This window comes from Orcinus orca, chromosome 20 (genome assembly GCF_937001465.1).
Source record: "Orcinus orca chromosome 20, mOrcOrc1.1, whole genome shotgun sequence".
Taxonomy (NCBI): domain Eukaryota; kingdom Metazoa; phylum Chordata; class Mammalia; order Artiodactyla; family Delphinidae; genus Orcinus; species Orcinus orca.
The window spans coordinates 18,548,149-18,575,402 of record NC_064578.1 but is presented as its reverse complement, the minus strand read 5'-3'; the positions used below and the strand labels follow the sequence as shown (position 1 = coordinate 18,575,402).

The 27,254-nt window shown below is 55.3% G+C and overlaps 1 protein-coding gene across 1 annotated transcript; it reads right to left on the bottom strand.

Moving 5' to 3' along the window:
• Positions 1-143: 143 nt before the first annotated feature.
• SLC12A4 (solute carrier family 12 member 4) lies at positions 144-24,468 on the bottom strand. Its single transcript, XM_004273181.4, has 24 exons — positions 24,283-24,468; positions 18,252-18,346; positions 16,737-16,868; positions 13,053-13,199; positions 12,926-12,980; positions 11,120-11,250; positions 7,940-8,181; positions 7,570-7,784; positions 6,853-7,017; positions 6,677-6,775; positions 6,318-6,375; positions 5,801-5,975; positions 5,288-5,406; positions 3,721-3,819; positions 3,413-3,532; positions 3,109-3,213; positions 2,685-2,853; positions 2,206-2,401; positions 1,924-2,093; positions 1,705-1,836; positions 1,519-1,626; positions 1,155-1,342; positions 901-1,034; positions 144-717 (listed from the first exon to the last, which is right to left on the bottom strand). The coding sequence occupies exons 1-24, from the start codon at positions 24,395-24,397 to the stop codon at positions 626-628; spliced, it is 3,261 nt and encodes a 1,086-aa protein (XP_004273229.1). The 5' UTR covers positions 24,398-24,468; the 3' UTR covers positions 144-625.
• Between the last annotated feature and the right edge of the window lie 2,786 nt (positions 24,469-27,254).

Below are 27,254 nucleotides of genomic sequence, written 5' to 3'. Positions count from 1 at the left end.
TCAGTGGGAGGGACAGCCTGGCCAATGGGGGTGGCCAGAGATTTCCGGAAAGGGGCACAGCCTCAGGGAGCCGGCTCTGGGCCTGGGTTCAGTTCCGCCTCCTTCCCTTGGTGCCAGGGGAAACAGAGCCGGGGCAGCGGGAGGCCCAGAAGTACACAATGTTTTATTGAAAAAAGTCAGGCTTCAGCTGGCTGGTTCCATTCAGCTCGGCTTGGTGGGAGTCCCTGCCCACAGTAGCCTGAGTCAGATCTTCCTGCAGGCCAGCTTGGCCAGACCCCTCCCTGGTCGCCCTTCCCCTTCTCTCTGATGGTGACATTCAAACAATAAATATGCAATAAATAGCGCTCCTGGGCCAGCTGCCTTCAAACCCCACATCAGCCCCCACCAGTCTTCTGAGTCAGGACAGGCGTCCTGGGGTGCTGGACAGGAAGTCCCCAAACCTCTCAGGGTCTTGCAGGACCTCGGATCCACCTCCATTGCCAGGTCTGGGCCCAGTCTCCAAGGAGACCTAGCAAAGCTGGGTCCAGGGCAGGGCTGGGCAAAGCAGGGCTGGCGGGCGGGTGCTGGGAGGGGGCTGTTTGTTACCCTGGACGCCTCCACTCTAGGCCACAAGTCTGTATTGGGCTCAGGAGTAGATGGTGATGACTTCACGGCCACCACCACGGACCAACAGCACCCGTTCGAGGCCCTCAGTCAGCACCTCCAGGAACTCCATGTCTGTAGGGCATCGAGTCAAGGAGGCAGCACCCAGGGAAGCACCAAGGGGCACCCAGGGAAGTTTCGCCCGTCAGTCAGAGCTGGGTGCCCTGGCACCCCCTCGGGTACCCAGGGAGAGGAGCTCCTGGCCTGACCTCACACACTGTCCACCTCCCCACTGTCCACCTCTTTACAAAGGGATACAGTTCTCATCGCCCTCGCTGTTCTTGGGTGGGCCAGGCATGTTCAGTAGGACCAGGCGGGCGTCATGGGAGCGTGTGACAATGACTTCATTGAGCTTCACAGCCGTGTGCATGCGCCGCACATTGGATTGGTCCCTGAAGATAATGCAGCTGAACATGGGCCCCGCCCCTGGCCCACCCACAGGGCTTGTCTGCCCCCATCCCACCTCCAATCCCAGACCCTAATGTGGCTGGGTCCATTTCTGCTGCACTCACGGCTTAATATGTATCAGCTCCCGGAAGTTGTCGGGGGCATGGCTGGGGTCCCAGGGCTCTGCTGCCATATATTTGTCCCGTGTCCATGTCATCTGGATCTTGTCAGTCCCAGCTGCAGACTCTTCCTCTTCGTCTGAGTACAGGCTCTCCAGCCGCAGGGCTGAGTGCCGGTCCTTGACCAGCTGGGCCTGAGGACAATCAGAGGAAGTCTCCTCGGTGCCATGGGAAAGGGTGGGCCTGGCTGGCCCAGCGTGATCACCCAGCCTTAGGGAAATGGGTGGGGCTGGGGTGAATCATTCTGATGCTCCCACCTGATGGCGTCTCCCAAGGCCTGACCCTGCCCTGGACGGAGAAGGCCACTGACCTCTCGCTCCCGCTCAGTCTTGGTCAGCCTCATCTGCCGCAGCATCTGGGAGCGCTGCTCCATCATCAGTGTCCGCTCGTAGGTATATGCAGAGATGTCGCTGTTATGCTGGGGAGAGGGTGAGCCATGAGGACCGCGCTACGTGGGGCAGGGTATCCACAGGGCTACATCGGGCAGGTGGCTTACCATCTCCACCACTTCCACCTCTGCCTCGAGGCGCAGGTGGTACAGGAAGACAGCCAGATCCTTCTTCATCTGGATGCTGTTGTCATCCATCTGGGCCACCGTGAAGATGCGCATCCGGCACTTCCTCCAGACCTGTGGCAACAGAAGGTGGTGGTTCAATCACACCCCACCCCTTCAAGGGCCCAGCCCCTCTCACCGGGGCCCAACCGCCTGGCCCACCTTGTGCTGGCGTAACAGGAAGGGCAAGAGCATGAGCATGCCACCGTCGTGGACAATCCACCACACATCGATGTGGCCCTCCAGGTAGCGCTCGTGGTTGCTGGGGTAGAAGGCGATGTTCTTGGGCACGAGCAGGGCCAGGTGGGCGGCCGTGGTGCAGCGCACGGTGTCTGGGGAGGAGGGGCACTACTGATCATCAGCCTGTGACCCTCTGGCCTCTGTCCCCACTTGACCCCTGCCCCTGTCCTATGTGGTCGAGCCCAGGCCCTGACCCTCACGCACCAATAAAGGTCTTCCAGGCACGTGGGTCCTCACTCTGTCGCCAGCCGTAGGGCCAGCCCAGCACCACGGAGTTATGCCTCATGCCACCCAGGCCGCAAGACTGGATGAGGTGGGCCAGCCCCTCACGCACCTTGCTGGCCACCACCACCTGGCAGAAGCCCTTCACCTTCTCAATCTCCATCATGTTCTTGATTGTCTGTGGGGAACATAGCAGGGTCAAAAAGCAAGGCCATCAGCGTCCCCTCTGCTGGGCTCCCCACCAAGGCCCCTAGGGCGCAGAGGGTGGGGGTGGGGGAGGAGACGGGGGCAAGCTGCCCACCCAGAGGCCATGTTTTCAAGATGGGACAGTTATAACCCCCTTGCTCCAGCTCTCAGCTGGCAACAGTGCTGTCCACCTGGCTGGCTGTGCACCAGCTGCAGCCCAGACATCTCTAGTCCAGCTCAGTGTCCTCCCAACACCACCCCCTTGCAGCAGGCACCTGCTCAGCGGCCTGGGCCTCGCCATAGCTCTCCAAGAAGCTGCCCTGGATGACAGAACCAACAATGGTCAGGCCCTTGCCGGCCTTAAGCTGGGAGGCGAAAGTGAGGAGCCGTGGGTACTTCACATGAAGGTCCTCATCTAGCTTCAGCAGCACCAGCAGCTGAGGTCTGTGGTGGCCGAATGGAGAGGGAGCCTGAGACCAGGGCCAGAGGTTTCCAGGGAGCCCAGCTCCTTCCCTTCCTGGCTCACAGGCCCCTACACGTAGCAGTGATCCAAGGGCCAAATAAGCAGGATGGTGCCCCTGGCAACTCAGGACAGGGAGCACGGACTAGGGAGGGGGAGCCAGCACCTCTTGACTCTCCCACCCTCACAGCGCCCCCTGAGAACCTGGACTGGGCCCCACCAGGCCGGGCGTGACTCACCGCCAGTTCTTGGTGTGAGGAGGTCCCTCCTCTAGCCGCAGCAGTGCATAGCGGGCAGCACTCAGGGACAGGCCTCGGATCCCGTCGCCCCACTCCTTCTCAGCCCTGCAGAGGCCCCCACAAGCTGGTAAGCCCCTGGTCCCACCCAGGGGTTGTGTCCGTGTGTAGGTGAGATGAAGGGGCCAGGCCCGAATCACAGTCCCCCAGCCCCAGCACCACGGTGGCTAACAAAGGACGGCTCAGCTCCCCACAACCCAATGAAGAGTGGCCCAAAGGCCCCAAGCAGGTGGCAGCCCTCACTCACCCTTGGTACTCAATGTACTTGTAGATCATGCCGGCAATGAGCATGGCAACCAGGGCATAGTACCAGGACGAGACAAACATAAGAGCCAGGCAGAGGCTCATGCCCAGGAAGGACAGCGCCCTGGGCCAGAGAGTGGGAAAGGGCCAGAATCAGGGAGAGACCAATAGGGCCCCAGGCCCAGACCCCCAATCTCTCACCAATAGCAACTGCTGCCCAGAAAATTCAAACCCCATCCAGAATGGGGCTCCTGGCTTCCCCAATAGCTCTTGTGTCAGAGGACCTGGCTCAGGGGCCCAGCTGGCGCTTACCAGTGATAGTACTTGAACCGAGGCCGCCAGTTGGGAGTCCTTAGGAGCGTCTGCACAGCACAGGCCAGGTTCACAAACAGGTAACACATCAGAAAGAACCTGCAGCACAGGGAGTGGCTGGTACAGAGCGGCCTCCTTGGCAGCCAGGTACCTGATGTCCCTGCCCTTCCAGGCTGGGCCTGGATGAGGAACCAGGACATGTCATGGCCCTGCCGTGCACAGGCTCAGGCAGGTCTTCTCAGCCTCACCACACCCAGTCCCACAGCCTGATGCAGATGGGACACTGCAGCAGTGTCCGCAGAACCAGGTCTTAGAGGATGGGCAAGTGTTCACAGGCAGAGGAGGGGAGGGGGCTGCAGGCAGGGGGAACAGCTGTGGAAGAGGATGGTATCAAGGAGGGCTCAGCGTCTGGAGACGGCTAGACAACAGTCAGGCCTCTGGCCTGGGTGACCAGTTGGATGAGGGGCTGTCATGAATGTGGGGAGAGTGGGTCAGGGGAAGACAACAAGGGCCATTTTGAATCACTGAGTTAAAGACACTTGAGGGACACTGCGGTGGGTGTGGGAGACTGGGATGGGGGAGGCCTACCGCCATGAGCCCTCCAGGAATGACAGCGGAGGGGCAGAGGGCTGAGTGGAGGGGACGCCAACCTTTATCCTCAGCTGGTACGAGAGGAAGGACAGACAAGAAGGCAGCAGGGCTTACGAAAGAGGGCGTGCCAGGGGGCAGGGACTCCCATGAGGTGTCCCATTAGGGCTGCCAGGAGGAGCCACGTGATAAAGGCTGAGATACATCCTCTGACTTGGGCAGTAAGGGGCCACCACCCAAGAAGACTGTGGCAAGAACAGTTTCAGGTGTGCGCTGATGTGTGGGTGGAGCTGGGCAGTAATGGGCGGAGGTGTGCTGGGGGGAACAAGAGAGCACTGACTCCAGCAGGCCTGGCTGGGGCTGGGGGGCAGCTACTTCGTGGGGAAGGGGGTCCCTCTCAGTCTCACAGGCTGAGTGGGGCAGTGAAGGCTGGCTCAGTCATAACGGAACAAGCAAAAGGAGCACTGGCAGTGGAGCAAGATGTGTGAGGAGAGGTGGAGTGGGCCCCAACCCTGGCAGAGGTGAACACAGCAAGGACACGAGCCCTGCCGCCAGGACCCCTGGAAATTGCCGCGTGCTCACCACCTCCTGCAGGGCACTGGCAGATTCAGATGCCCAGCATTCCAGAACTTTAAAAGCAAACAACTTTGAAAATGGATGAGGTAGTGGTGGCCTCATGAAGGTGCTAGAGACCAATGCTTGCCCTGACCCTGCTCTGGGGGTCTCCCACAGAGGCACATGGGACCTACTGGTCTCTTTAAAATTTCTGAGTAAGTGCCAGGCTCGCTCCAGAGGCAGAAGTGGCTGAGCTCTGCCAGGCAAACATCCCCCCATACAGCCTGACACATCTCCCTACTGCGCCCTCAACACCAGACAAGGTCACAGAGCTGCTGGGCAGGGCCCCCGGCTGAGGGGTGCTGAGAGTGCAAGGAGCCTTTCCCAAGACCATCCCCCAGCCCTGCCCTGAGCCCCAGCTCACATGGATAGAATGGGGGCCACCATGTCAAGGGAGGCGATGAGGATGCCCAGCTCAGCGATGAGTGCTGTCAGGAGGAGTGCCCATGTTGGTTCGCCATTTGCCTTGCCATGGCCAAAAACCTGCAAGCACCAGGGTCAGTGGGGTCCGAAGTGAAGAAGTTGGTTCCACTGCCCCCATTCCACACCTAAGGCCACAAGTCATGAAGTCCCTCTGGGGCTCAGGTCACACCCATGCCTATCCTGATAGGTACGAGTTCCTCTGCCCTCCACTTCCTCAGGCCTCTCTGCTGTGGATGAGCCACAGACAGGCCTTGGGGATTCTGGGCCCAAGCAGCTCTGCCAACAGCAGGGCAGGGCCAGGGCCAGGGCAGCTCTCAGCAGCTCTCCATGGATAGCTGCATGGCCCTGGCCCCCAGCAGGATAAAACGCGCCCATACTTATCTCCTACCTCTCTCCCCCAGCCGGTGTGAGGGGCCAGGAGCACCCAGGCGGTGGGGAAGTGCAGAAGGCTCACCCGGAGGAAGGGGATGATGTTGTCCTTGGCGATGGCCTGCAACAGGCGTGGTGCCCCAGTGAGGCTCTGTAGGCCGGCGCCGCAGGTTGAGAAGAAGGAGCCGATGACGATGACCCAGGGCGAAGGCCAGGCTAACGTGCCCACCACCAGGTTCCTGCTGACACCATCGCCGTACCTGCAGGGGCCGGACTCAGGCCATGTTCCATGCAAGGAGCCCCCCAAACCCTGGGTGGGGTCGCCCAGAGTGAGGGTTGGCAGAGGTCAGGAAGGATGGCTATGGTGGACAGAGCTCTGGCCCCTCAGCAGAGGCCAGGCCACCAGCCCCTATCCTTTCCCCTCAGCCCAGTCCCGATCTGATGTCACCATCCTCTCAGAAGCAAAAGTTCTGCTGGGGCCTGACCCACCACTGGCAACCAGCAGCCTGAGGACATGTGTGGAACCACGTGTGCAAGGGGGGCCGGTGTCAGGGCAGCAAAAGCTGAGTCCAGTGCCACGGGGAGGGGCCCAGATCACTCACTTGTCCCGGAGGACCACACCCTCGATGCAGGCGCCAAAGAGAACCACGCTGCTGAAGTCTGTGGCTGCGTCAAGGAAAGCTCGGCCTCCGCGGCCTCCGCTGCCACTGCCGTCCCCGTGCATCCCCGCACAGCGCCCAAGGGCCCCTCGCCCAAGCCTTAGCTGGCAGACTCAGCTGGGACACCTGCAGCTGTGGGTTTCGTGTTGTGTACACACCCCTTGAGTGTGCGCGTGTGTGTGAGGGGTGAGGTACACATGCACGCATAGGGAGTGTGTCTGCGCGTGCCAGCTGGTGACTTATACACAGGCAAGTGCCTCCTGTCCCCCTTCCCCACCCACCCCAGGCCTGGGAAAGGATACACACAAGGGAGGTCGTAACAATGGCCAGAATGGTCCCCACTGGGATGGACTTCTGCGCATCTCGGAGGTCCCCGGAGCGGTTTGAGCCAGCCATAATGCCTCCAAAAGCAAGGAAACTCCCTGAGGGGCTCCCCGGGAGTGGGGGCAGGGCAGGGTGGGTGGGCAAGAGGGCTCACCTGTTACGGAGGGGAAGAAGATGCCGACTAGCACAGTGAAGGATGTGGCGATGTCGGCCACCACGTACAGGGGCAGGCTCTCCTTCAGGCCAAGGGCGTCTGTGGAGGGCAGCCCGTGCTTCTCCACGACCTCACCCTTCTCCAGGTAGGTGCTCCACAGGTTTTCTGTGGGGGCAGCAGCATCACCACTGCAGCCCCACCTACTTCCCAGGGAAGTTTGGGGCAGCCCAGCCAGAGGCTGCAAATGTAAGAGGTTCTCGGGGTTCAGGGGGGTGACTTCAGCCGAATGGCTACGGTGTCAGCCACCGGGCTGCTCTGGCCACAGAGAAGGAGCTGTCTGGCTACAAGTCTGAAAGGCGAAGGTGGCTGAACCACCATCACCTGCCACTGCCTGCCTCCTAGACAGAGGCCCTTTATGGCTCCTGTGAGAACAATCACAGGCAGGGTCAGGGGCTGGTGGCTGGGGAGAAATGGGCTGCCAGAACTTTCTGGGGGTTGTTGCAGGCCTGGGACACTGGCCAAACAGGCTCCGTTCACCCGAAACCCAGCTGCCAGGAGCCAGGCTGAGAGGACACGGCTGGGCTGGGAAGGCAGCCAGAACTGCCTCCCATTCCTGAGCTGGCCACACAAGGACAGCTCTGTGCTAATCCATCCGTGCTCATTCCCTACCTCCTGCTCAGTGTGGGGGGCAGGAGCAGGACAGGAGGGAGGACGCACCCTGGAGCACGCCAGCAGCTGCACCAGGGATGCCAGGGATCTCAGTCACATTGTTGAGCAGAAAGTAGGGGTCGCAGGAGTCTGCGGTGAGGTTGGGGCTGTGGCAGAAGAGGCTCCAGAGCCGAGTGGCCACGGTCTCATTGTCCAACACGGCTGTCTTGGCACAGACATCAAACTGGTCCCGGGACAGGGTCCTATTGCCCAGCATACATACTCTGTGGGGCCGGGGGGGGACAGAAGCATCAGCACCTGCTCAGCCAGAGACCCCAACCTGCTTCCACCCTGTAGCCTCTACAACTCAAGGCATCAAAGGCCATCCACGTGGGAAGGATGTCAGTGCAATGCCTGGATGTATTCCCAGGTTACTTACGGAAACACGGGAGGGTCAAAAATAGACTTGATGCCCCCAGCATAGATGGAGAGGATGGAGATGATCACACAGGCCAGGAAGAGTGAGGCAAATTTGTTCACATACTTGACACCAACAAACACCACCAGGGTCATGAAGGTCAGAAAAATGGTCCCATACACCCGCATATTGTTCAAGGTGGCACTCGACATGTCATGAGTGCCTGTTGGGTAAAAAATGGCGGCTGGTGGGGCAATGTAGGTCTGAAACAAGAAGACAGATAGAGGAGGTTCAATCTTCCTATGTGGAGAGTCAAGCCCAATATTTTGGTTTTCTTTTTTTAAGAGTATCCAGAGGGGAGTTCCCTGGCCGTCCAGTGGTTAGGACTCAGTGCTTTCACTGCCGTGGCCCAGGTTCAATCCCTGGTTGGGGAACTAAGACCCCATAAGCTGCACGGCCAAAAAAAAACAAAACCAAAAAAGAGTATTCAGAAAAAGCCAGTCACAAAAGAGCATATATTGTATGAATCCATTTATATGACAAGTCCAGAATAGGTAAACCTGATTAAATTTTTATCTATCTATCTATCTGGCTGCGCCGGGTCTTAGGTGCAGCACGTGGGATCGTTGTTGCTGCGTGCGGGATCTTCGTTGCGGCATGCAGGATCTTTTAGTTGCAGCATGCAGGATCTAGTTCCTGACCAGGGATCGAACCTGGGCCCCCTGCATGGGGAGCATGGAGTCTTAACCACTAGACCACCAGGGAAGTCCTTGATTAAATCTTATTGAAGACAGAAAGCAGATTAATGGGTGCCTAGGGCTGGGGGGAATGGAGAGTGATCACTAATGATCATGGGATTTCTTCTTGGGGTGATGAAAATGTTCTAAAATTGACTGTGGTGATAGTTGTACAACTTCATGAATATACCAAAAACCATCCAATTGTATACTTTAAATTCACTTTAAAGTGAATTGTATGGTATGTGAATTATCTCTTAATAAAGCCATTATTGGCTTCCCTGGTGGCACAGTGGTTAAGAATCTGCCTGCCAATGCAGGGGACACGGGTTCGAGCCCTGGTCCGGGAAGATCCTACATGCCGCGGAGCAACTAAGCCCATGTGCCACAACTACTGAGCCTGTGCTCTAGAGCCCGTGAGCCACAACTACTGAAGCCCGCACACCTAGAGCCTGTGCTCCGCAACAAGAGAAGCCACCACAATGAGAAGCCCGCGCACCGCAATGAAGAGTAGCCCCTGCTCACCGCAACTAGAGAAAGCCCGCGCACAGCAACAGAGACCCAATGCAGCCAAAAACAAATAAATTAAAAAAAAAAAAAGCCATTATTTACAAAAAAGAGAAAAAGGATCCAGACACAGGAGTTGACCTGAATAGCTAAATAGCAGAAGTGGAACAGTTTGAGGAGCAAAAAAATAATGACAGCACAGGATTATGAGCCAAAGAATAAAATAAATATCCAGGAGTCCATGGGACTTCCCTGGTGGTGCAGTGGTTGGGAGGCTGCCTGCCAATTCAGGGGACACGGGTTCGAGCCCTGGTCTGGGAAGATCCCACATGCTGTGGAGCAACTAAGCCTGCGTGCCACAGCTACTGAGCCTGTGCTCTAGAGCCCGCAGGCCACAACTACTGAGCCCATGCGCCACGACTACTGAAACCCGCTTGCCTAGAGACCGTGCTCCGCAACAAGAGAAGCCACTGCAATGAGAAGCCCGCACGACACAGTAGCCCCCGCTCGCCACAGCCAGAGAAAGCCCGCGCACAGCAACGAAGACCCAACACAGCCAAAAATAAATAAATAAATAAATTTATTAAAATATATATATATATATATCCAGGAGTCCATACTGATATAAATACATGGTTGAATAAATAAACAAATGGAAAAAGGACAATTTCCTTACAGAAGAAATCAACATAACAAATGTAGGAATGTGGGTTGGGGCTTCCCTGGTGGCGCAGTGGTTGAGAGTCCACCTGCCGATGCAGGGGATGTGGGTTCGTGCCCCGGTCCGGGAGGATCCCACATGCCGCAGAGCGGCTGGGCCCGTGAGCCATGGCTGCTGAGCCTGCGTGTCCGGAGCCTGTGCTCCGCAACGGGAGAGGCCACAACAGTGAGAGGCCCGCGTACCACAAAAAAAAAAAAAAAAAAAAAAGTAGGAATGTGGGTAATAGAAAAACAAACAGGGCTTCCCTGGTGGCGCAGTGGTTAAGAATCCGCCTGCCAATGCAAGGGACACGGGTTTGAGCCCTGGTCCGGGAAGATCCCACATGTCACAGAGCAACTAAGCTCATGCGCCACAACTACTGAGCCTGCGCTCTAGAGTCCATGCTCTGCAACAAGAGAAGCCACTGCAATGAGAAGCCCACGCACCGCAATGAAGAGTAGCACCCGTTCTCAGCAACTAGAGAAAACCCGCGTGCAGCAGCGAAGACCCAATGCAGCCAAAAATTAAATAAATGAATAAATAAATTTATAAAAAGAAAAAGGAAAACAAACAACAAAACCCCCAGAATATCCAGGAACAGGCTCCACGCAACAGACAGGGGACCTGGAGGTGGGAATAGACAGGCAGTTCCTCTAAACATCTACTATCTGGATTCCCAGGGGCGGGCACTCTTTACCCTGTGCTCCCCACTGCTCCTCCCCCTCTTCTCCCACCACGAGGGCAGTTCAGTGGGAAGTGGGAAACTGAGTCAGAGCACACATGAGGCCCACAGAGGTGGCACTGCCCTCCAAACAGGGTCCTGTGGCTGTTCACCCTGATTTAGGGATGAGGATAAGATGGATCTGAAGGGCTTTATTAGCACAGAGTCCTGGGGGAGACAGAGCTGGCCAGAGCCCACATGAGCCTGGGAGGCAGGCTCTGAGTCACCACCAAGATCTGTCTCTGAGTTAAATGCAGTAGTTCACAGACCACCTGCCATGGTTGAAATGTTGCCCGAGTGGATGGAACATCCAGGGTCAAGGTGGAGACAGCCAGGCCCCTAGCTTGCCTGGCCCAAACTGGGAAAGGGCTGAAGGGGAGACTGGCTTGAACAAAGATCTTTCTCCCTTGAAGAGGCCTCCCTCATTATAAGCCCTAGACCCTGACCAGAGGTGAAGGGAGCATGAGCCGCCTGGGCCTATGGGAAATGGACTGTTTCGACAAGACCCGAGTTGGCCAGGGCTTAGCCTGACTCACCAGCAGGATCTCAATGGCCCCCAGGATGTACATAGCCGCTGCAAATGTTGTTCCCAGGTAGAAGCACAGGCCAACAGCCCCTCCAAATTCTGGTCCCAGCGAGCGGGAGATCATGAAATAGGAGCCCCCAGCTACAACAGAAAAAGCATACATAGGTCAAGGCTGGTTCTTCAAGGGGGCCTCTCCCATGACAACCCTTCACAACCATCCAGAGGGACAGGGACTGCTTTTCCCATTTATGAACGAGCAGAAGGGTTAGAAGACTTGCCCAAGGCAGCATGGTTAATAAGTGGCCAGGCTGCAGTTGGACCTGATTTCCATTTGATTCCAACACCCAGCACGGGCCAGTGACACGAATACTCTGCTGGGGCAGCTCTAGGTCCGCAGCAAAGCCTAAGTGGCCTACTGTCCCCCACCTCCCTGCAGTTAGGTCAGTCCCCGCAGCCTCCCCTGGTTGGGTGTGTCCTATCTCAGCATGCCTCACCCCTCCCAAGAGCTATCTCTGTTAGTCTGACCCTCCAGACCAGGGCAGGGACTAGCTTTTTGCCGCTAGGGCCAGCCACTGGGTGAATATCCATGGCTGACCCTCCTGCCCTGAATCTGTGCTTCCATCAGAGTCTAACACCCCTGGCAAGACTGAGTCAACACTGGACCCCAGGGCCAGTGAGGGTGCAGGGGACAAGAAGAATCCCATGCTGCTGGTTGAAGCTGCTCCTGATGAAACTTCTCTGGTGAAAAATCTGGGAACAGGGATCAAGAAGCTTTAAAAAGGCTAATAATCCCTTTCATGCTGTAATCCCACCTCTAGGACCCTCTTCTAAGGAAACCGCCAGGGGCGTGAACAAAGATCAGTGTGCAAGGCTGTTTATGACAATAATGTTTACAATAGTGAAAAAGTAGAACCCAAGAGTAGGAGAATAACAAAAATTAGGTAATGTCAATCCTGTTTTAAAAAAACAAATGAACCGTTTCCAGCACTTGAGAAACACACAGACACACACAGACACACACACACACACACACACACAGAGTTTGGGGAAAACAATACATCTCAATACTTTATAAGACCCTAAGACCATGTATGAAAAGGCTAACAGTTTTGACCTTAGGATGGTGGGATTATGGGTACTTTTCATTTTCTTTTCTACATTTTTTGCACTTTCAAACCCTCTATGGTAAACATATATTGCCTTTTTCCCCCTATTACTTTTATACTAATGCTAATAAAGCTGTTATTTGAAAAAAATAGAAAAGGATTCAAACACAGAAGCCAACCCGAATAGCCAAATAGCCAGAGTGGAACAGGTCAAGCAAAACAATAAATAATGATGGTACTAAGATTATGAGCCAAAGAACAAAATAAATATCCAGGAGTCCACAGTGATATAAATACATGGTTGAGTAAGTAAAAAAACGGAGTCTCTGAAAACCAAGTCCAATCTCAACATCCCGGCTGAAAACCCTCTGCATTGTCTATACTGAATCCAGTGTGGCCCAGACTCCTTGGCTTGGGCCACCAGGTATGCCCCATCACCTTCTTTATCAGCCCCAGCCCCCGCTTTTAAAAAAGTACTTTTATCCAAAAAAAAAAAAAAAAAAAAAAGCCCAAACAAACAAAACACAAAACAACAGCAATCTCAAACTCTGTCAAGCAAGGATGCTCCTAAGTGGTAGCACTGTCATGGCATCAAGGACTAAGATCCCACCAGAAAACTGCCTGGGGGGGGGGGGCAATAAGTGTTCCTAGGCATGTCAAGGTGGATTCTGGGCCCATCCCCTCCTCAGGCCTGAGTGGTGCTCACCCACCTGGAACCACGCCGTTGGTGGCAATGGCGCTCATGGAGATGGCCGTCAGCAAGGTCTGTGGAAAGGAGGGCCTAGGTGAGCAGCTCAGCTGGGTGGGCTCTGGCCCTGCCCCAGCTGGGATACTCACACAACAGCAGCAAATGAGCACAATGAGGAGGGCCTGCAGCACACCGGCCGTGCCCACCATCCAGGTCAGCCGCAGGAAGAGGATAACCCCGAAGATATTCTGCAGGCAGGGCAGGTACACCCCCATGAGGGTGCCCATGCTGGGTGCCTATGGAGCAAGCGAGGGAGGGGGAGACAGAGCGTCAGAGGGGCCCAGATGCTCCACGGAAGGCCAGCCCCTGGTCACGTGACAGTCGCCCGCCCCCAGGGTGTTCTACCAGAGAACAGGTTGGAGAGGGATATTCCAAGTGGAGTCCTGGGGAGTGCAGGGGGTAAGGTGAGAGGATGTCTGTGTTGACTTTGATACATGAAGAAACAGTTTGGGACTGGGAAGGTATAAAACCTGATTCTTTTCAAAACCCCACGTGTGAGCTTTTGAGCCTCACCTCCCCCTCATGGTACTGCCCCCTTCCCTTCCTCTCCTCTTTTATACTTCTGCAAAGTGAGGTCTGTGTCAGATCTCCACCTTCCCACTCAGCATGACCCATGTCACCCAAGCCAGAGTCTAAGAAGTTGTTCCTGACCCTCCCTCTCTCCAACCCCCCAGTTCAGTCCAGTGGACACTGAGTCCTGCCCAGTCTGCCTCTCAAGCTGCCCTGAGATCAGCCTTCCTTGCCTCAGCCTTAGTCCCCTGAACCTGGGGCACTACATCTGGGGCACCTGGATGGTGCCTTCTTGTGCCTCTCAACCTCTCCACACTCCAGCCCGCTCTGCTGCCAGAACAGGTCTCTGAAAACCAAGTCCAATCTCATCATCCCTACTAAAACCCCTCTGCATTGTCTATACTGTAATGCATAGTGTGGGCCAGCCTCCTTGGCTTGGGCCACCAGGCCTGCCCCATCACCTTTGTCAGCCTCAGCCCCTGACAACATCAGTCCCTCAGAGCCTCTGAACCAGGGCATGTGCTGGGCTCTGCCTGGGAGGGTTACCCCTGCCTCACTGCCTGGCAAATTCCTCTTCAGTTAAACCTTCAGGAGACTTAACTCTTTCCTCTCCCAGGAAGTTCCCCCAGGTTGCCTTAGCTGGAGTTGGTACTTCCTCTTGCATCCCCTCAGCATCTGATATACCCTTCTATCATAGTGGTCACGGTAACTGTTCACTCAAATGACCATACTGGGTAGACGTGGCTTGTTCACTGTTCTATTATCAGCAGGCCCTGCTGGTACTCAAAAGGTGCTCCTGAGCCCAGCAAGCGATGCCTTAGAAGGCCTCTGGGATAACCTGTTGGGAAAATCCTGCATAGAGAGTAGAGACTCAGGCTGGAGGGCAGGTAGGGAAGGTCTAATGGGCATATCCAGGCAGGATTTCTCAGCTACCTAAGGGTAGAGTAGGGGCCAAACAGGAGGCCAGGGCAGACGCTGAAGCACAGGATTAGGGCTGGTGCCTTCTTCTTCTTCTTTTTTTTAAAAAAAATATTTATTTATTTGGCTGCGCTGGGTCTTAGTCGCGGCCATGTGGGCTCTTAGTTGCGGGATGCAGGATCTAGTCCCCTGGGCAGGGATCAAACCCAGGCCCCCTACATTGGGAGTGCAGAGTCTTAACCACTAGACCACCAGGGGAGCCCCATGCGCTGGTGCCTTCTTGAAGAACTGAGCCTCACATGAGAGCAGCCCAGAGTATTGGGGCCCTGAGAGCTTCCACCAGAGCCCCAGCAAAGCCTGCTGCCCTGGAGCTGGGGTGGGAGAAAGAACTCTGGCCACAGGAACTCTTCTCAAGGGTCCAGGCCTGGGGCAGGATCTGTGTGCAGCCTTAAGGACCACAGAAGGGCCTAGAAGGGCCCGAGTAAAAACAAATGGTCCCTCAAACTGTCCTGCACAGTGTAGGTGACAGATACACCTCATCTGGGCTCTGTCTGAGCCCTTCTCAGAGGCCCTTCTCAGACCACCCGCTGGATAGTAGCAGCTCCCAGTCCCCCATTTGAGGCTGAGTCACTCTGGGAAAAGGGCAGTGTGGGAAAGGGCAGGGCCGGAAATGCTTTCTGCATCTCCAAATAACCTCTGGCAGCCTCAGAAGGTCACCAGGCCACAGACGGAGCAGCTGCCATAGAGAGGCTGCCTTGGGTCTTGGTGTGGTCTGGTTGGAGGACCGCCCTTCCGGCTTTAAGCTTTCCTTTTCTGAGGCCCCTGCTCAGACCTGCCTGGGCGAGGGCCACAGCTCAGCGGCCCCAGCTCCCTAGCTTCCTACTGACTCTCTGTGGACTTGACCAGGCTCCTGCTTTCTTCATGAAAAAGCCACTGGCGCTGGGACACTCAGCCATCCTCTCACATCTTTAACCTAGGGCCAGGTGAGCTGGCAGGTAAGCTGAGGCTGGACCCCAGCATCCTCACAGGCTCCTCATAAGGCCAAGGGACCATGGCCCTTCGCCAACTCAGAATTTCTTCTGACACCTTGTTGAGATGTACACTAGCCTTTCTTAGGGACCTTTTTACTCCCAGCCACCAGCTTCCTGGGCTTGGTCTGAAGGGACAGGGAGGAGGCTTTTACCCAAGGATTCCATCACCCTCTGCAGGGCTAAACACAGATAGCCACAGATAGTCAGCCCTCTCTCAAGCGTGGGCTAGTCTGCCTCCCAGAATCGAGGGGTGCACATCAGCCTCTCGCCTTGGCCCACCTCAGTAATGTCCAAATCTCATGGGCAGGTCTGAGGTTGGGGATTTGGCTTATTCCAACCAAGAGCTCCTCCTGCCTGTGCTGATCTCCAGCAAGAATACTACAGCTAGTGCCAGACTCAAGCTGCTTCCAAATCACAGCTTCTTCCCAAACCTCAGGGAGTCAGTAGACATGGAGGGAACGTTCTTTGCCTCCAAACTGAAAACGTAGGGGGGAAAAAAACCCAGCATTCAGTTAACTTGAGCCCTGTCACACCGGGGAACTGAGCAAAGATGTGCAAAGTCATCCTGAAGAGAGGACGGCTGGAGGGCCAGAGGCCTGGATAGCGACTAGGGATGGGACCAGCAGAGGGATAGGGAAGCCCCAAGAGGCATGCTCCTATCACCCCCAACCCTGGTGCTCAAGGAACCCAGGGGTTGTCGGAGGGGTCTGCCAGTGGAGCTAACACAGCAAAAGGGTTTAGTCAACTGCTCTAGGTCACACAGCCCCGAGGGACAACCAGGTTCCTGGATCCAAAGGTAATATCCTTATCCATCCTGATGGGATGCCAGTGATCTGGCATTCTACATAGTCACATACCTCACAGTAAGCCCACAAGTCTCCCAGCGTTATGCATTGATCTTGTTTAGCTTAGTCAACTTAGGCAAGTTACTTAATACCCCAACACTCAAGCTTCCTCATCTGTAAAATGGGGATGAAACCAGCACCTGCCTCACAGCTTTGTTGTGAAGACGACATACAAGAACCCAAGCCCACTGCTTAGCATGATGCCTCACACACAGAGAGGCCTAAGTAACGTCACGTTCCACTGTTATTTTTGAGGGCCTCCCTGGTCCTATGCCCTGAGGGCCACCTCCCTGGCCCACCCCTTGAAGTCTCCTTGAGCCCAAAGCACTCAGTGCCCATCCTCCATGCTCACCAAACCTGGCACCTACTTCCCCCAGGATGCTCATAACCATGTGGGGAAACTGCCAACTCCATGGTGTTGAATCTGTCTTCCGAGGAGCGGCCTCTCTGCTGCCCCTGACCAGCTCACCTTGGCTGCTCTCCGGAGGGCACCCTCTCCACTCTCAGCCTCCTCATGCTCCTTGGCGCCCTGTGTGAGGTTGGTGTAGCTGACGAGCTTGCCCAGAAGAGATGATACCTTCGGGCGGATGTCCAGCTCTTCCTGTAAACAGAGCCACAGGGTAATCTGGCAACTGGCACCAGGCTACCTGTGTGTAGACAGCAGCCTGGCCTCTGGCCGCTTGCCAAGCCCTGAGGCAGGCCTGGGCTCTTGCCTGGGGAAACCCAAGCCAGCCCACTGGGCAGGTGTGGGTGCCACACCCCAGCACTCACTTCTCTCTGCCCCACCTTGGCTACAATCACTACCAGCCCATTTGCAAAACTACCTGCCTTGGGGGGAAAGGGCAGGACAGGGCACAGCTGGCAGACAGGGGAATGGCACGCTTCAGTCTGCCTGTTCGGCCTGGCCACCTCCCAGCTGTGAGTAGGCCTCTGGGACTCATATCTGCCTTCAACAAAAAAGCCACCCTAGTCACCCCAGGGAACCAAGGAGGTCAAAAGAGGTGTGGGACAAGTGAAGTCTCTCTTATCTGCCCAAACCCTGATTGTCCTGCATGGTCTTCTCCACCAGGCCTCATACCCCGTGAGTAACCCACCTCAATCCCCAAGATGGGATCCTGGAGCCCTAGCCCATCTGCAGGTGGGGCCAGGTCAAGAGGCCTCCCAGGGCTCCAGCTCCCGTGCAGCATCTAGCACAGCTTCCCCAGCACTGTGCCTCCGCCTGCCTCTGGCCCACATTTAGTCTTTCCCTGTCTATCAGCTCCCTTCTGACCCTACACACGAGGAGAAACTGGTCTGGTGTAAGAAGTAAAGATGCAGGTCTTTGCAGGTGTATGGAGATTGAAGAGCTTATGAGACTTCCATGGGGCAGCTGAATGTGTGGTCAGAATTTAGGGGCCTAAACCATGACTTCAATCCAGATACAACTTCTAAGCTTGAGTCTGAAAATGATAAAATTCAAGTTCAAAGGCACAAAATTGGGAATGTTTCCAAAGAGACATCCACTGAGGTTGCAGATATGGCTAGAGGGGGCAGATCCGGTGAGAAGGACCAGGGCTCAGTAAACTTGATGGGCACAGAGTTGGAGGAGTCAACCAGGAAGGCCAGGGAAGAGTTCACAGGAGAGGGAAGAATCATGGACTATGAGAAGTCCTAGAAGTGAAGGGGACAAAGGAAATCCTGAGGCAAGAAATACTGAGAGGTGATGACCTTGCTGAGGGGCTGCATGGAAGTCAAAGGTGAACACCCCTGGAGGTGGTAATGGGGTACAGTGGCCTCTGGGAAAGCAGTTTCAGTTCAAAGGGCCGAGGGAACCACAGCCTGACTGCCAAGGGAGCGAGACAGACAAGGGGAGACTGGAGGAGAAGCCGAGACATAAGGAGGCACAACATCCAGCCTGTCTGCTGAGCTAAAGCTTGGGTCCTGACAGGTCCCTGCCCACCCACCTCCCTGCCACACCTGGGGCCCAGAGTGGCTCCTCAGCTACCTCAAACAGTGCCAGGTTCCTGTCATGGTAGTCACTTCCTCTGGAAGCTTCCATGGGACAAAGAAAAGGGCTGCTCTCCTTGTGGTTGCCATGTCCTGTGGAGAGAGAAGAACGGAATCCCAGTCAGGGGCTGCCTACTGAAACCCCAGCATGCACTCCTCCCCAGCAGGCGTGCTGTTATCTCTGTGGAGCACTCTGTGGGCCAGTGTTACCATGCTGGGCCTGTTTCCCCATCATACCCTGCCAGCCTCCTTGAAAGGGCCAGAATTGGAAGTGGCCTATGATCAAAACCCAGCACGTAGGGCTTCCCTGGTGGCGCAGTGGTTAAGAATCCGCCTGCCAACGCAGGGGACACGGGTTCAAGCCCTAGTCCGGGAAGATCCCACATGCCGCAGAGCAACTAAGCCCGTGCGCCACAACTACTGAGCCTGCGCTCTAGAGCCCGTGCACCACAACTACTGAGCCTGCATGCCACAACTACTGAAGCCCGTGTGCCTAGAGCCCGCGCTTCGCAACAAGAGAAGCCACTGCAATGAGAAGCCCGCGCACCGCAGCGAAGAGTAGCCCCTGCCCGCCTCAACTAGAGAAAAACCCACGCGCGTCAATGAATACCCAACTCAGCCAAAAATAAATTAAAAAAAAGAGGACTTCCCTGGTGGCACAGTGGTTGAGAGTCCGCCTGCCAATGCAGGGGACACGGGTTCGTGCCCCGGTCCAGAAAGATCCCATGTGCTGCAGACTGGCTGGGCCCATGAGCCATGGCCGCTGAGCCTGCGCGTCCGGAGCCTGTGCTCCGCAACGGGAGAGGCCACAACAGTGAGAGGCCTGCGTACCACGCAAGAAAAAGAAAAAAGAAAAAAGAAAAAAAAAAACAGCGTGTACACTCATCTAGCAGAGGGCACAGGTGTGAAGGGCCCAGACAGCACGTGTTAACACCAAGGGGCAGAGTCAACTGCAGGAGGGCGTGGCCCAGTCATGGCCCACCTTCAGACCACCCCTGAGACACACACTCGCATTTTCCAGCCCTTCGGGAATATCCAGTGTGCCAGGTGCCCAGGGCTCGGTGTCTTCAGGACTCCCCCAAGGTGCTGCCCTCCAGACAGATGAAGCCACACAGGGCTCCTTCTGCCGCCATGGCCAGCCGGCCGCCTACTAGCCACCCCACCATGCACTGCGCAGGGGCGTCCTTGAGGGCCACCCGAGGCATGCCGGGAGGAGGGGCAAGCAGGAGACTGGCCAGAGAGCGGAAGTGGGTGCCTGAAGCTGTCTAGGGTCATCTAGGAAAGCCCTACGGAAGCCTGACCAGGTGGCTGTGGGACCAAGCAAGACTGTTGGCAGGACCCTCTTGTTGACCTACCTCCCTGTCCCCAGATGGCAGCTGCTTGCTCCAGACGAGGCAAGTGGCCAATCCCAGCATCTACCTACCCCCCAGGCTGGTGAGGCAGTGCCTCAGCACCAAGAAAACCTCACAGAAAGGAGCCAGATGCACCTTTTTTTTATACGCCTGCCTCAACTCTCAAAGCTTGGCTGCATTTTCTGGCCACCGGCATTCACACTCTTCCCTGTTTTCCAAACTGTGTCCACTGTGAGTCTCCGTGGGTGACATTCCCATTTTTTCATCAAGCAGGCAGAAGACACCAAGTACTCCTTTTCTAGTTGCTAACAGTAAAACCCCCTTCAGACAGTCTGACAGCTGCAGTGGCAGTGGCTGGAGGCTTCACAGCAAATGGAAAGATGACATCTTGGTTCAAAGAAGCCACGTTGGTGTTGGATGGCAATGACTGTGGCAGCAGTGTTGGCCTGGTGTCCAGTGATGGAGGCGGCAACAGAAGTGTCTTCACTGATCCAGCCTAGTGGGGTATTCCAGCCATGCCTGATTTTGTGAGAGCTACCTGCCAACCTTTTCTGGTTAAATAGCCCGCAATCCATTTCTCTTGTTTGCAGCTAAGAATACTGAACGATGATACATCCTCTTCCATCTGATACATCCTCTTGCCATCAGTATGAGACTTAACTTGCCTTCTCTGAGCCAACAATCACTCAGCAGGTGCTGCACTGTGGATTCTTTACTGTCCAAAGAGACTGACAGGGAAAGCATGCTGATGACAATTTCTGGGGCAAAATCAGCTGTTCCTTCCCACAGTATGTAAAAGTGGTACATCGCCTCATCTAGGAACCTGGATTAGCTAAGTAAGCCAAGAAGCTCAGTCCCAGAAGCTACATGGCTGTATGTAGGGTAATGCCAACGGCACAGTGGACAAAGGTAGTGGGAGTTCAGGCCAACCTACAGAACCATGTTAAAGCCTCGTGGGGGACTTCCCTGGCGGTGCAGTGGTTAAGAATCTGCCTGTCAATGCAGGGGACACGGGTTAGAGCCCTGGTCTGGGAAGATCCCACATGCCATGGAGCAACTAAGCCAGTGCGCCACAACTACTGAGCCTGCGTGCCACAACTACTTAAACCCACGTGCCTAGAGCCCACGCTCCGCAACAAGAGAAGCCACCGCAATGAGAAGCCCGCGCACCGCAACAAAGAGTAGCCCCCATTCACCACAACTAGAGAAAGCCTGCGTGCAGCAACGAAGACCCAACGCACCCAAAAATAAATAAATAGATAATTTTTTTAAAAAAGCCTCGTGGGGTCACGTAGCTCCTCAGACACCCTGTGACGTTTGCTGTGCCCTTGATGCTTGTTCAGGATCAGGATAAGAAGCCACAACAAAAATCTGAAAACCCAGTAACAATGCCCATTACACTGACAGCCCTTCAGTGAGAAGCCTCTGAAAAGTACTCTTGGATTTTTGTGACAAAAAAATATCTCCCCTGAATAAATCAGAGGCTTCATTTTGTCAAAAAAAGGCAACTATAAGAGCTCATCTTATTTCCCTTTCTACCTTGGCTGCCAGGAACCTCTAAGCTAAATTTATTTTTTAGATGCAGTCACCATCTACCTCGTCTCAGAGTCCTTGCCTCTTTCCTCTGCATGGTTTTGACCTGACAGTGACAGTCCCTTGGGGAGGCATTTCTGTTGCATATCTCTTCTGATCCTTTTGTGGAAGTAGGTTGAAAGTAAAGTATAAATTATTCTAAACTCCTGCACTGCAGCCTGCCCCACCACTGTTACCTCATCTCTCTGAAGACTGCACTAGTATCCGGAAAACACAGAGCTGAGCACACAGCAGTTCCCCCAAAATGCCTGTGGATGGTCCTCTAAGACCCAGCTGATCCTTGTCCCTCAGCCATGAGTCCAGGGCAGCTCAGAGCCCTTGCAAGGGTTACCTCTAGTCCTCACAGCAACACTCCAGTAGATATCATTTACCCCCTTTTATTAACAAGGAACGTAAAGCTCAGAGAGATTCAGAGGCAAGGTCACTCAGTGAGAGGGCCAAACTTGGGTCCCAGGATCTACCAGAGCCAGGTGGGAGCTGAGTTGTAGGTTCTACTCCTATTTTGGACCCCCATCCATCCCAGGAGGCACCCCAGGGTGCAGTACTTTAACTAGAGAAGAGTGTCTGGGGTTTGCAATTTGGCCAGGGTGTGCATACCCAAGGCTCTTGGTGCTCAGTGGCCAGCAGACTAGCTTGGATTCCTGAACCTCCCACTGTGTGACCCAGGGCAACCTGCCTACCCTCTCTGTGTTGCCTTGGTTTCCTTTTCTATGAAGTAGAGCTAGTAACACCTACTCTTCCAACTGCCCAGATGCATCAGAAAAGGGACAATCTGGTGCCAGACACCCAGCAGGGATTCCGTGGAGTTCCCCAAAACCTCATCTAAAGACAGCTCCCATAGGATTGTGGGAACTGGGTGGGAGGGGGGGCTGGTGTCTAAGCAGTGCCTGGATATCTGTACTGCCCTCAGCTATTCCAAAAATTCCAGGGCAGGTCTGGGCATGCCTGCCAGGCCAAAGCTGCTCAGATACCACCTGAGACCCCTGGCGAACCACAGCATGAAGGCTGGACCTGGGCGCTGCCTGTGAGGTACATATATATGTGTGCTCCTGCCAGCAGCTGTGAATGTACCAGCTGCAAGCAGGGATCCAGGTGACACTCCTGATCCCTCTGCTCACAGGTATCTGCCAGGGGTACCCCTCTAGAGCCTCTTCACCCCCTGCCCACAGGCCACAGTGAGCTGGGTGAACAGGCCTATCTAGGCCTTTGGAGCAGAGGTATGGGCCTTGAGAGATTCAGACACCAAGCTGGGGGGTCCCCATAAGATGGACCTGAGGGGTCACTATTTTTGTGACCCTGACCCTTTGCAGCCCCCACCAAGAAGGATCATAACCACTCACCAGGGTGCAGACTGTCCCCCATACCGCAGACGCAGTCAAGATCTGGCTGAAAGGGAGGAAGAGGAGGAAGAAGGGGGATAGCGGGAGGAGCTGGCCCAGCCTGGAGGGACCTGGCAGGACTCAGCCAATGTAGCTCCAGTTCCCTATAGTCAGCCTGTGAGAGGCCAAGGCGGGGCGAGAGGCAGGACTCCGCTCTGCCTACCCACTGGTCCAGGCTGATCTTAGGGATGCAGCCCAGCCCAGCCCAGCCTCTGGGGAGAGCGAGCCTCCAAGGGCTAACAGAGGAGCAGGCGTGGATGCTGGCTCCTGCTCTGGCCACTGGAACAAGGCTAGGGGCAGGTGCCGGCATGGGGCAGGGGTTGAGATGTGTGCACCCACACAGCTGTGAAGCCTGTTAAATGACCATGATGTCCAGCAGCCTATGCCACCGTCCTGTGCCATCTCCTCACACAGCAGTCAGGTGACACACATATAGCCATCACCCACATCAGGCATGGATCACCTCAGTCATGTCACCATCACAGACAGATCAGAGTCAGATCAACATCACATCACCTGATACATGCCAACACACACGTTCCCTGCATATCTCCATCATGGTCAGTCACAGACGAAGCATTTGTCATCAGTCACATCACCATCCTCATCATCGATAACCCTGCAGGAAATGGTGGCCCACAAGAAGTGCTATCCTGACCCCACCTTCACTCTGCGGTATCCCACAGCTATACACTTGCACAAGCACAATTACACATGCATATGCTGCTACACATACAGACACATGTTCTCGGCAGTGTTCACACTCCAAGAGTGGGCCCTGCAAGGACAGCCCCCTGGGGGGCTCCTGGGGGAGGAGATGGTGAAAGGGTCAAGGGCAGGCACCTAGGAGGGGAGGAGGGGTTTACCTTCAGGCCCAGTTTAACATCTAGGTTAAGAGTTAAGGCTCTGGAGGCTCCAACCCTCGATTTGAATCCCCTAGAGCAAGTTACATAAAGGCTCCATGCCTCAATTCACTCCTTCCTAAGCGTGAGTAACATGACCTATCCCATGGGGGAAATTAGGAGGATTAAACGAGTTAATTCACTTCAAGTGCCTAGACAAGCCTGGTCCCGTGTGAGTGCTCCACAGATGCCCACTATACCTACAGATGTAAGCTGGGATCCACGCAAGTGCACTCACAGGCAGTTACCCACTGACCCCCTCAGGCAGGCACAGCCTTCTTTCCAGGGCCCGGGAGTGCTGGGAGGGAAGGGGGAAGGGGAGGGGAAGGGAGGAGAGAGAGGGTAGTCTTAGGGAAAGAGGTGCTGCCGCACAAAAGTGTAGGCAAGACGGGAAGCGCTTAGGGGCGGTTCACAGGAGGTAGGAAGTGAAGGGTCTGGGGTCCGGGCTGCTGTCGTTGCTCCCAGCCGGGAAGGGCCAGGGATGGAGGCTCAGTGCTCTCCGCGCCCCGGGCGGCCCGGCTGGCCCGGCAGGCCTGGCCACGTCTGCAGCCCCCGCCCGCGGCCCGCAAGGGAGGAGCTGGGGCGGGGAGGGAGGCCCGACCGCAAGCGCGAGCGCCGGGGGCCGAAGAAAATTGTTTCTGCGCGCGCGGAGTAAGGGACTGCTGGTGGCGACTCAGTCTAAGAAAAGTTGGGCCCGCATCGACGTGTGCGCGCACCGGCCGGCGTCGGTGTGAGAGCGGGCCCCGCGTGGCCAGCTTCCCTGCCCCCGCCCCCGCCAAGGACCCCTCCGGGCGCGTCCTCACCCTCCGAGTCCTCCCGGTCGGCGCGCTCCCCGTAGTCCACCCAACTGATACCCTCGAGGTTGTCATAGTCGCCGCGTCGCGGCCCGTCCACCGGCACCACGGTGAAGTGAGGCATCCTGCGCGCTCGGCCCCGCCGCGCCCGCCGCCCCTGCCGCCCGCCTGACTGTCCCCGCCGCCCCGGGCCGGCGTGCCCCGCCCGCTCACATTCCTCCCCGCTGCGCTCACTTCCTCCGCCCGCCCCCCGGGCCGCCCCTCGGGGGCGGGGAGCAGGAGGGGCTCGGGCCGGCTCCTCCCTGAGGGGGGGGCCCCAAGCGGAGTGAAGCCCCCGGGGCGGGAGTAGTACTCCACGCGCTGGGTAGGCCCGATTCCTGTGTGACCTCGGGTGGTGAGCCGCCCTCTCTGAGCCTTAGTTGCGGTACTTGTAAAATGGGGAAATGTGCTTCCACCTCTTGGGGCTGCTTGAGGGCCGTGAGATGGGGTACGGGGTGCATTGGCCCTGCGCTTTGTGCCTAGTGAGCGCTCAGTGACATTTCTGTGATTCAGGGACGGGGAAGGATAGGGAGGAGCGCAAAGGTCATTCCGGTCCTGCCCAGGGCCTCCCACCATTCCTGAGTACCCCCTCCCCATTTTCATCATCTCTCTCTTCCACCTCTCTCCTCCGCAACCTTGGAAACGGAAACCCAGGAAAGTCCCCTCCCTTCCCCCACCCTCCATGTCTGCCTGTTGGAGGTTGCTGGGGATTCCTGCCCCTTCAGTAGAGGCTGCTTCCTCCTCGGTAGGAAGGACACCCATCCCCCTTGCCCAGCCCCGTTTGCCTCTTTGGACGCTGCATTGGATTCTTTAGCCAAGTTCTTTCATCTCAGTTTTATCTTTTACTGTCTCACCTCTTAGGGATTCCTTTATCCAAGCCATTTACTTCTTTGCTCTTAAATTTTCTTTCACTTTCTACTCCACTGCTTCAGATAACGTATCCAGTTGGCTTTACTTTAACATCTTTATCTTTCTAGGCCATTCTTTTAGCTATTTGTTTCTCTATCAGAAAAGCCCAGAGGCCACCTCACACCTCTGTCTCCATTTTTTTTCCTCCCTTTTATAACTCAGAGGGCTTTAGAATATCAGAATTAGTGGTATCTTTCCAAGCTACCTCAGACTCTGCGCCCTCTGACCTCCAAACTCTGGAGCAGAATAAGGGATCAGAGTCGCTGGGCCCTGCAGGAAGACCTCGGAGCTGACCCCTATTCTTTCCCCTACCCCACAGTCATCCTGGCTGTGGGGTAGGGGAAAGGGTCTGTTGCTTTGTCCTGTCCTTCATGCCACCTTCACCTGCCCACAGTAGCAGCCTTCCAATGGACTCCCTGCTCCTGGTAGAGCCACCTCTTCTGAAGAAAAAGCCCAAGCTCTTCTCTTGGTCCACAAGGCCCTGCTCCCTCTGGCCCCTCCAACCTCTCCAGCTGCATCTCTCCCTATCCTCCTCCCCAGCCTCAGCCTTTCTGGCTGAGCATCACGGAAGACCAGATGCTCAGATGCTTTGGCTTCTTTCACTTCCCCAAACTCAAGGAGTTTCTGTGCAGCACTTGCACCTGGCAGAATGCCTTTCAACCCTCTGCCCCCACCCTCATTTACCAAACTCCTCTGTATGGAGGAGACCTCACCTTGGAGTTCCACTTCCCCAGAAGACTTCTCTGAAACACACCCCACCTGCCCCCTACCCCGCTTCACCCTCCCCTGGATTGTGTTCCCCTGGGGCACTTTCCCTTCATAGGACCCACTGCAGGGAGAAACGTGTTGGTGGAGATCTTTAATATTTTTCATGCCCACTAGACTGTGGATTTCTCATTGGCAGGACCATTTTGGTCTCATTACCTTGGTATCTTCAGTCCTGGTCCCAACACATTTTTTGACTAAAGAATGAACAGGTGCCCCCTCCTTGGTCTTCCCTGATGCTCTGCAAAGGTTCCCCATAGTTCTTACCTGGCCTCTCTCCTCACGGGTGGGGTCAGGTGCTGTGTGGAAGACAGGCCACTACAGCACAACTGAACCTTAGACTCTGGGGGACTCTGTAGCTAGGATACAACTTCCCCCATACTATTGACTGGTCAAATAGCCTGTACCATTTAGAAGAACAGACATTTCAAAAGAAAACATCTATCAGGAAAATGATTAGAATACATGGATGAAAAATTCAAAATTAGCCTAATAAACATATTACAAAAGATAAGGGAGAATATTAGCAATATGAAACATGAAAATATAAAAAAGAACAAGCAGAAATATAAGGTAGAGAAAAATATAATTATTCCAGTGATCTATGGCTTCATAACAAATTACCCCAAAACAGTGGCTTAAAGCAACAATCAACAAAAATATTTATTTGCTCACAAATCAGTAAGTTGAGTAAGCTCATCTCTATTCCACATGGCATCAGTTAGGACTGGAGGATTCACTTTCAAGATGATTCATGGGAATTCCCTTGCCGTTGAGTGGTTAGGACTCCTGCTTCCACTGCCAGGGACCCGGGTTCAGTCCCTGGTCCAGGAACTAAGATCTCACAAGCAGCGGGGCGTGACCTAAAAAAAAAAAAAAAAGATGATTCACTTACATTACCAGCAAATTGTTATTGGCTAAGAGCTCAGTGGGGCTGTGGACCAGGGGCTGGGTCCTCTGCATGTGGACCTCTCCCTGGACTGCTTGGCTTCCTCATAGTATAGTGGCTACAGTCCATGAGTAAGCATCCCAAGAAGCAGGACAGTTCTCTGGGCCTACGCCTGGAAATGGGCACAGCATCACTTTTGCCATATTTCACTGGTCAAGCGTTACAAAGCCCAGATTCAAGGGGTGGGCAGACATGGAACCCATCTTTGGATGGGAGAAGCACATGGGACCATATATTAAAATTACCACAATAATTGAAACAACACAATAGGTGATCTAATACCATAAAGTTATAATCGAGAATGAATCAATAAATTGGA